We start from the raw sequence: 10,343 nt of genomic DNA, 5'->3' as shown, positions 1-10,343 counted from the left end.
TATACATATATATATACATATATATATACATATATATATATACATATATATATACATATATGTATGCAGGGGATGTTTCAGACCTACACATCACCTGATGGTTCCTAAAGTCATTTTAAAATGAAAATTTAATATCATAATGTTCAGTCCAAAATATTTTTTTATATAATCTGTTAGTTTTAAATGATTATAATTCAAAAACTATGGCCTCGATATTTTGGTATTAGAATTTTAGTCTCAAAATAATTTCTGGGAATCTGCCATTAGCAGATGGTTAGGTCTGAAACATCCTGTGTATATATATCCATGGTGTCACCATTGTTTAAATTGAATGCTATTATCTTGGCAAACATTCTTGATGTTTCGAGGAAAAAACATTAAAAAACACTAAAAAACAGCATCTAAACAGAATTGTCTGTAACAGTACAGAGTTTCGATATTATAATCTTGGTAATTTTATTGTAGTATTATAAATTTGAATTCTAACTTGTAATTTTTATTGTATGTAACTTAATTATTTAGATTTTTCGAAATTTGATTCTAAATTATTATTATTAATCCAGAGACATTAACTGTTATTATTAATTATTAAATTTTGTATAACAAGGTCATAGTTTTATCATTATTTAACGTACAGTTATGATTAATCTATATGCTTCTCGGTATGAATGGAATTAGAATAAAATTCACTGTATCAATATTTGCATGAAATATACGGATCAATATCTTTTTCTAGAATAGAATTAATTTCCATGGAATTAATTTTCTTTATTTTTTCCTGGCTTTTCGACAACCAAAAAACATTGTGTCGAAGATCATTTGTCCAGTGTTCGTTAAATGAAGCTTCCGGTTGATCAAACCGTTTGAAAGCTCCTCGATGCAGTTCCATGCGGTTGCATTCATTGCACGGTCCATCGAAAGTCCCGAATAGTTTATCTAGCGTGTACTGTAAAGGTGATTTATACGCTATGTATAACAAAAAGTCGCGGTTTGCAAAATTTGAATGTACTAATTTTCGTAACTTTTGTGATAAGTTGTAACTTTTGTGATAAATGTTTCGTTTTTGTCTACCCATTATCTAACTATGATCGTCGATGATGTAATTGAAAGCATATTCTGATTATTAATGTCAACGATGAACTTGATATCGTTGTTACACAATAGATTACATTACATAATAGGAGGCTTTATCTAATGATTAGAAATCTTTATACAAAGAGACATTCGATCTCTTTATATAGACCGAAGAATATGATATTTTTATTAGATTATTATATAATTTTATTTTTTAATTTATTTTCAAACTTTGTATAACAATGAGGTTGTATTTTGTTACAAAATTATTAATATTTTGATTTACATAAACTGGGTACATGCCTGCGTGTGTGTATTTAAAAGTTGCAGTTTAATCCGTCAACATAATTCCTGCAGGGACGACGTTTTATTTGTCACCGCGAGAACTAGGTTTAGATGTGTTTACTTCGTAAATTTCACCGCTTTAAGGGACCTTCTTTATGTCTACGCAGGTTGACAGTGTTGGGTATTCTACTGGGAATTCTCGAATGGGATCGTAGCGATACTTGCGTTCTTCTTTTGTGGCAGTACGTGATCGGATATGAGGGTCTTTTCGTGGTTTGTATGATGGTAGAATTCTACATCTGCTTCTTGGCAACGAGAGGCAGCATCCTGGATACAACAGCGAGAGCCCCGATGCAGTACGTCCTTTACTTCCGACTATGTGAGTATCTTTATCTTGTACTCATTGTTAATTCATGTTACTACATCTCAATCGAAGTGCCAAGTGGAATAGAAAAGAATCAAATTCATAGCATCGTATTTTGGGAGTAATATATTTTAACCTAGAATACATAATTTTTTATGATTTTATTTCATATCCTTTATCTCAATTTTTATGTTTTTTCATTTTTTGTAAAATAAGTAAGAATTTATCACTGATATAAATAATATATATATATATATACTTGCGATCAGCATGTATTCTCAATATCCTGATGTTGCTTGTCGACAATATTATTAAATTTTTGTGGACTAATATTGAGAGGTTGTCACAACATGAAATATAATATTGATGAAATGATTTTATATACGTTTGTGTAATATCTGTCGTATTTTGCATCGTGTGTAAATATATGTAACACATTTCAATTTTTCGTTACTAGCATTTTTACTTTGATTCTTATTTTATCAGAGTTTTTTTCGCTTTTTTGCAATTTCTACGTTTGCGAGATGAAAGTTGTTTTGACTTATGTACGGTAAAATATGCAGCACCCTCGTTTTTACTTAAGCGCCTTTCCACTCGCTATATGATTTATTTTTCATCGCTGTATTGTTAAATTGCACAGAATCCGTGCGAAATGAATTTGCGATTTCATTATAATTTAATGTCGGCTGACATAAATGACGTGGAATATTAAGTTGTCTAGAGAGCGAAATTAATCGGTCGATTATTTTTCCGCATTTTTCAGTCATCCCTTTTTACTTATAATTCTTTCGCAATATAGCAGTTATTTGAACTGTTTTAATCAAAAAATATTCTAATATATTATATTATTTCTTAATGACAGTGTTTTTGACGAATTTAAACTTTACAGATTTATTTATTACAAATTGTCAACATTGGAAAGTAACACGTTACTAATATCGTTATTTTTTCGTTATAATGGTAATTAATTAAATTAACATCGTTTAAATTTTTACTCGAGGAATATATAAATATACAGAAAAAATATTACGGTCGTCACAAATAATATCGGAAATAATGATAATTTTCGCACATCAATACATTTGTAATAATTGTAAGATGAACATGTCTTAACAGTCATAACCATTAAAATGTGCTCGAATCTTACGGTTATCACAATATAGTTGCACAATAGTTGCACTATAATTCTTATAACCAAAAAAATATACACATATTGATGGGCGATTTTTGATCGTGGCAATTGTAGCCGTTTTTCTTTCATGATATAGATAATAAAATACAACTATTTTTTCCTATCTCATTAAAATTCGATATAACAACGATAGTGTGTATGTACGTATATATATTTTAAATCCATTTATCAATCCTACGCCATGATTTGAAAGTACCTCAGACAGTCGCGGTTATTGTCGCAACTGGGTCAAATGTGTTTGTTTCGCCGCAGAAACACCCTCTCAGTCGTGCGTTTCCGCTTCGGAAGACAGGCGCCGATGCGCGCTATTATAAATTCCGCGACATCGAAGAAAGCTTTTGTAAGTTGCATGTTGTTGATTGCTTCAATCTTTCTATCTGACGCGATGTCGGTACGACAGGCGTACTTCCTCATTATTGTAAAAAAGCTTTTGCGTAAGCTCAAACAATGTAGAAAGATGATATATAATAGAGAGATAATAGAGGAAGATAATATTTCAAAGTTTTCGAGACAGTTTCCTTGCAGCCTTTTTTCATTTTTGTTTAAAAAAATTTTTCTTTATACGCCAGTTAATTAAGAGCGCTATTTCGCTTGGATCGCTGCATTGAGATGGAAGAGAAAATGGAATTACGACATGAAATTTTATGAAGGGTTTGTTTCTAGTCTTGGTACTGGTGGAGACTGGGTGGCTGTGCACAGGTGTTACTTGGCTAGCGCGTTATTACCAAACCTGTCCAGTGGACCAAGCTAAGGATGTTATGTTGGGTAAGTTCTGCATTTGAGAACTACTTACGTGTCTTCATAACATAGAATATAAAAATTTATAAATTAACCGTTTATAAAGAGCTATATATCACGCAAAATATTGATAATGTATATTTATAATATTATCATAAAACAATAGAACAATAAAACTGTATCTCCATAAATTACCCTATTAAATATCAAAGGATCAGCAATGATAATCCAATCCTTGAGTTAAAAATAACATTTTGTGTTATTTTGCTTCATACCTGTATTTCTTTCAACAGTTATTAGAAAATATGTTCACCTTTTTCCTATTACGCAAAAATATTGTTTGATATTTTACGAAATATACTTTTCGTCTATAAATCAAATGCACCGCAAAATACGAAAACGAGTTAAATTTAACAGGTTTGGTGATATCGAACTCGTGCCTGCTGGCGTTGATGATGGTGACCATTTGGTGCACGTATGATGCAGCTGGCAGGTCCTGGGTGAAGATGAAGAAATACCAGCGCAGCATGAGGGAGGCGGAATCGAGGGGGGCAAGATTGCATTACAAACGCAGCGGCAGCAGAAGTCGAAATTGGCGACAACGGTATAGTATCTTACATACGAAAATGTTTTGCGATTTTTTTTTTTATGTTTTCCGCGTTGCATTTTACCCAGCATGAATATAAGATAGATAAGATCATTCCTCCTTTTCTCAATTTTGCGAGAATTTCTTTCACGACATTTTCTTTACATTTTTATCAATGTAATTGCAAATGATATAAAACATTGAAAACACAAGAGAGACAAGAAACGCATCGATTTTTCATCTCTATTTTATTTTGTATTTTTTATTGTTTCGATGACAAACGCAAACGTAAAAGTTAATCTTGAATCTAGTTTTATTACAAATAAAGCGAACATAATCTGAAGGAGTGAGTCTTTTGCGGAAATAAAATGTGCTTCCATTTCTAAATGTGTTCAAGCAATGCTTTGGTTTTTTCATGTAATGACCGCATTGTTGGGTATTTTATATTCCGCTGCCACGAGATTTTGTCCCATGTGATTTTTTACGCTTAGATTTATGCGTTAGCATCTTTGCTAGAGTATTCGAATGCTCTAAATACGAGATTCTTTCTCGTGTTGTAGAAAAGTCATACGTGCTTATCAGGACAGCTGGGACAATAGATGCAGAGTATTATTCTGCTGTATGGGTAACTCCGATCGCAATCGAGTGAGTAATACGAAACAATCAATAAAGAAGAAGTCCAGAAAAATAAATCTTTGCGTCTAATATAGAAATAGATGACAGAAAGAAATGCATTCTTGTATAAAATCCAGGGAATGGAAGTAACTTATTAGTATTGTAACGAAATTACAGCTATTTTTTTGATAATTTTACTGGTAAACTGCGTTACTTTTTTTCTTTGGTAACGATAACGAAGTACATTTTTTTGATAATAGTAACGAATTTTATCATTACTTTTATCGTTACTTTGCACACGATTGGACACGATATGATTAGACACAAGTCACTCATAGCGCTTAAGGCTAGAAAGCCTCTAGATCTGTCTATTGTAATTTAGCGATCGTCGATTTTAAAAAAGTAATGGAAAAATAACGAAAAATTATTTTCTTAAGTAACGGTAATTGTGAACGGTAATGAGTTATTTTTAAAAATCAGTAACTAGTTGTTATTTTTTCTACTCGGTAATGAGTAATTGTAACTTGTTATTTTTAAAAAATAACTTTCCATTTCCTGATAAAATCATGATATTTTTATACAAAAATGCATTTTTCAAAACTACAATATTACTATGTATAAAAAAATTTTTTTAAATAAATCTGTTGCATTTATCAGTAAAATAAAAATATAAAATATGTAGTAATTAACATAATATATTTTATTAAAACTTTAAGAAAATATGAAAGATATTTAATTTTTAAATCGAATAGAAAAAATTGGACAGAATTTTTAATTTTTAGCGCGGTATATAAGGAACAGTATAATATAATAGTAAATTAAATTTTGCTGGAAAAAAATTATTTTAACTTTCAAAGATTAATTATATGTTGTTCGTCAAACAAGAATTTTAGTCTGACAGAAAGAACAATATGTTGCTGTTTGCAGAACTCGTTCGCCGACATCGCCCGATTGTTGAGCGACTTCTTTCGCGACTTGGACGTGGTGCCATCGGACGTAGTAGCTGGTTTGGTGCTGCTCAGAAAATTCCAAAAAATCGAGCGCGAGTTGATAGTTAAGCAACGCAAAAATGATACATACGAGTTCCTGTCGGGAGTGCCGGTCACTTCGCGTACAAAGTTCCTGTCCTTGACGGAGGACGGCGATCTGGGCCATTTTCAGTTGGCTATCCATTATATGCACTTTGCCCTCGCGGCCTATGGTTGGCCCATGTTTCTCGTTGATTCCTCCACCCAACTTTGCCAATTATGCACTAGGTAATTTCTAGGTTCGAAGCTTATCATATTATTGTAATATGCATTCTCCGATAGCTGCAATATGTATAATCAGAATATTATGAACCAGATTTTTAACTTTAAATGATTACTTAAAAAACGTGAATTTTCTTATAGATTTGCAAAATATTCTATTTTTTGCATAAATTTCATATCTTGTAATGAGATTAGTATAAAATTTTGAATATCATAAACTTTATTTTTCATAATCTCATAACGATCAGTATAAAACTTATCTTGTACAAGTATATTGCAAATTTTGAATTTATTATGACATAAGCAATGTAAGCATATAAGAAAACTTCTCGAACGTCAGAAAATGTAACGCATGAGAAATTATCGTAATAAAGAGCGAAGAAAGTATGAGAAAAATGTTAAAGAATATTAAAGTATTGAAATATGAATAACTGCAGAATGTAACAACAACTTTGTAGGCTAAAATAAAATAAGTATAAACGAAAGAAAGTATATAATCAGTTGAAAAACGTTATTAATTTAAAAAGCACTGCATGCTTCCCATTATATTTTTTGTTGTGTTAATTTCGCGCATACAGTATAACAAATTTTTTTTTCTTTGTAATGTTCCATTCACAATTACGTGAGCGTACTGGTTACGCCTCCGTTTTATCTTGTTTACTTTCTTCTTTACGCGATAGATTGCAATGTTGCTGCTGCTTTCCGTGCGGCACTCGTCACGAGGATATGGCGACAGTCATCGACGACAATTGCTGCCGGTGCAATTACGCTGCCCTGAGTAGAATGCTCATTTTGGGGGAGATTGAAGTCGTCTATGCAACCTTCCACGTTGACGTTGGCGAGACGCCCTTCTTCGTTGCGCTCGATTATACGAAGAGAAAGGTTTGTTGTTGTCGATGCGATTTCTCAAATATCGTTCGTTAATCGTTGCGAAGCCTTTTAAACAAAGTTTATTTTTCATCGATATATTCAGTTATTAATTTTACGATAAAGCGTACTTGGTACAATAAAGATGACTTGAGAATCAACTCGAAGATGTTAATTACCGGAAATAATTATTTCTCTCAATAGCAGAAGAATTCAATAAATTTTTCGACTTTTTACATTAATCTATCACACTAAGAAAAAAATTAGTTAATTTTAAATATTTAGTTCAATACTGCCAACTAAACATTTACTTACAGTAAGTAAATATTTGTTCATTAAAAAAAAATGATTGTTAAATCAAATTAACATTTCTTGTATCAAATAAATATATCTTTATATTTAATAAATATTTAGTTGGAAATATTTAGTTTGGCAGTATTCAACTAAATATTTATTACAATTGACTATATTTTTTTTCAGTGCAACTATTCAGATCATTGATCTATTATATTTTATTGATCTATTACTTTTTACCGTTTTAATATCTTTTTATTTTCTTTTAGAACTGTTATCGATTTAACGATTTTAACTTTCGCGTCTTCTTTTTTTCTATTCTTCCGTTTCTGTATTTCAATCGTTCGTATCTTTTACACACATATATAGATTGTGATTAGTATACGAGGGACCTTAAGCATGAAGGACGTGCTGACGGATCTGAACGCCGAAGGTGAGGTGTTACCTTTATCGCCGCCGAGAGAGGATTGGTTCGGGCACAAGGGGATGGTACAGGCCGCTGAATATATACGCAAGAAGCTTCAAGAGGAGGACATTATCGCGTGTGCTCGTGCAAAGGTAGGCATATTATGTGCAAATGAGTCGCTCGTTATCAAAATAGCTGATAACTCCGAAGTAGTTTTCGTGTTACTTCATCATTTGCATAATCGATAACAGAACAAAATGTAAGCGCCTATTTTAACTATTTTAGATATACAAACAAGAAGTGTGTGTGTGTGTGTGTGTGTGTGTGTGTGTGTGTGTGTGTGTGTGTGTGTAATTTTACATTTAATTTACGTTAAGCAACCTAAAATTATTGCATTTGTTTCAATTCTAGTTTCCTCTCTTTTTACGCAATAAAAAATAAATCACTCTCATCGATTCCTCCTGAATATACATTGTGAAACAAATTTACCATCCAAGTTATCCACACGCTTTTTGCTTGCAGCGGAATGTGCCAGTGACCTTTTCAACAGAGATTTTACTCGTTAATATATCGTTGAATATATTTTATTTCGGGTCAGTTAAATTTTTCGGTTTATATAGTATATTACGTAAACATATTATATAAATAGATCCAATACATGTACGCTAAATTTGATTCATCGCTATAAAAAATTTGTCGAGATTAGACAAAAAGAAATAAACATTTATTTTATTAAAATAATCTAAAACTGTATGATGATTAGGTTTTTGTTAAGAACTACGTATATTGAAATTAAAATGTTCGTATTTTTATCCGTTGTATTTTTTGTATTTTTTGTATTTTTTGTATCCTGAAATTCGATTTTGAAGATATTATATATTACTGGAAATATTCATATTCAATATTTTTGTAATTAAACTTCTCTGGAGATTTTACGCTTTTAGAAAGGATTTCTGATAACGAAATAAAAATTATTCCTGACATATTTAATCTTTCTTATCGCAACCTTATGCAGTATAAAAAAAACAATATTTTTTAAGATTAGATCAATAATTCCTATTCTCTTCCTTCGAATTAAATAAGATTGATTAATTATTTTGAGTTGATAACAGAATATATAAATTTAAAAGTTTATATAGTCTTATATTTGATATACACGATCATTTTATTCTAAATTTAAGATTTTTTTCATTTAATAATAAAATATTTCTTTGTTAACAATAAACATGATTCTCCATATTGATCTTATTTTCTAACAGATCGAAGAATAATAGTATTAGTATCTGAAATCTTTTGGATGTAAAAAGTATTTATATGTCAGAAATAGCTCAGGACATCGTTTGGAATTTTTGTCGAATTTCGCCACAGAATACCTCTAGGGGTACGCATCAATTTGGGCTGACCTTGGTGGGGCACTCATTAGGCGCTGGCACGGCAGCGATCCTCGCGATTCTACTAAAACAGGATTACCCGGATCTGATGTGCTTCTCATTTGGGCCACCTGGTGGACTGTTGAGCATGCCTGCCCAGCAATACACGCAGGAATTTATTACCTCCGTGGTGGTGGGCAAGGACGTAGTACCGAGGATAGGGCTTCGGCAAATGGAAAGTCTAAGGGCGGATCTCATCAACGCTATAAAGAGAAGTGTCGATCCTAAGGTAACAAAAGAAAAACACCCACTAAATGTTGTTGGACCAACATTTATCACGCCTGGATCGATAATTGAGCGATCGGTTTATCCACAAATTATTCTAGTGGAAGACAATAGCGTGCTCTGTGATGTGCTGCGGCTGCGGCTCGACACCTACGTCGGCGGCCAACCTGGAAGCCGGTGGTTGTATCAGCGAATACCAACGGGACAAGGACCGGGCGCGTGCTCAGACCATCGTACCCAGTGATTCCAGCATCGCTTTAACTCTGCACAGACCCCTATATCCACCAGGACGAATCATACACGTGGTGCGACATCATCCGAACAAGGGCGAGTGAGTATTAGTTAATAGTTCGAACTAAAATAGAACTCAACTACTTTGTAAAATTACTTGCTTTATCGAAGATTGAATTGCACCAGCAATAATCGTTCAAGATTAAAAACATTAAATACTTCTATTTTGCGATAGTAAGCATGAAAATCGCAAATATTATTTATTATTTGAATAAGTTTCCAGCTCCAGTTAGTTTTTTTTATTTCTGTTATTATCGCGCTTTTGAATATATATTTCTCTATCGCCGAAAATTATCTCTATTGATGCTAAAAGAATGATTATGCTAAAGCATTTCTTTTTTATGTCACGCGAGATGAATTCGATCTTGCTTCGTCTAGCCGGAAAAAAATGAAAAGTTAATCGCGCCTCTATTTCTTTTTAGGCAGAAGTATGAGACGAGTTGGAGGTATGTCTATCAGATAGTTTGTACATTTTCAGGACTACTGCTCTGAGTTGTTGCATTTTGGAGATATGCACGCATGTATCTATTGGATCTATATCCTATATTTATGTAGGATGTTACTTCTTCTTACTATTTCGATATCAGAATTTCCCCCCATAATGATTTCCACTTATAATATCTCGAGAAAAATGTATACCTGTATATATCGGAATTTTATTCTTCATATAAATATTGCATATTTCTTATATTAGGATATTACAAAATTATCTATATATATATAATA

General features: G+C 32.1%; 1 protein-coding gene across 6 annotated transcripts in view; it reads left to right on the top strand.

Annotated features, from left to right (window-relative positions):
• The window catches only part of LOC108693703 (sn1-specific diacylglycerol lipase alpha), a 46,648-nt gene that overhangs the window by 25,284 nt on the left and 11,021 nt on the right, over positions 1–10,343 (top strand). For 5 of the 6 annotated variants that reach the window (XM_018202768.1, XM_018202765.1, XM_018202767.1 and 2 more), the window contains 10 exons: positions 1,527–1,738; positions 3,579–3,680; positions 4,071–4,257; positions 4,800–4,884; positions 5,782–6,110; positions 6,785–6,986; positions 7,635–7,823; positions 9,040–9,330; positions 9,428–9,657; positions 10,040–10,063. In XM_018202768.1, coding sequence (XP_018058257.1) covers positions 1,527–1,738; positions 3,579–3,680; positions 4,071–4,257; positions 4,800–4,884; positions 5,782–6,110; positions 6,785–6,986; positions 7,635–7,823; positions 9,040–9,330; positions 9,428–9,657; positions 10,040–10,063 — 1,851 coding nt within the window. The remainder of the gene's footprint in view (positions 1–1,526; positions 1,739–3,578; positions 3,681–4,070; positions 4,258–4,799; positions 4,885–5,781; positions 6,111–6,784; positions 6,987–7,634; positions 7,824–9,039; positions 9,331–9,427; positions 9,658–10,039; positions 10,064–10,343) is intronic. The other variant, XM_018202769.1, reaches the window with a different exon arrangement.

The sequence above is a fragment of the Atta colombica genome, unplaced genomic scaffold (assembly GCF_001594045.1).
Source record: "Atta colombica isolate Treedump-2 unplaced genomic scaffold, Acol1.0 scaffold96, whole genome shotgun sequence".
In the NCBI taxonomy this organism is placed as follows: domain Eukaryota; kingdom Metazoa; phylum Arthropoda; class Insecta; order Hymenoptera; family Formicidae; genus Atta; species Atta colombica.
This window is presented reverse-complemented; position numbering and strand designations above follow the sequence as displayed.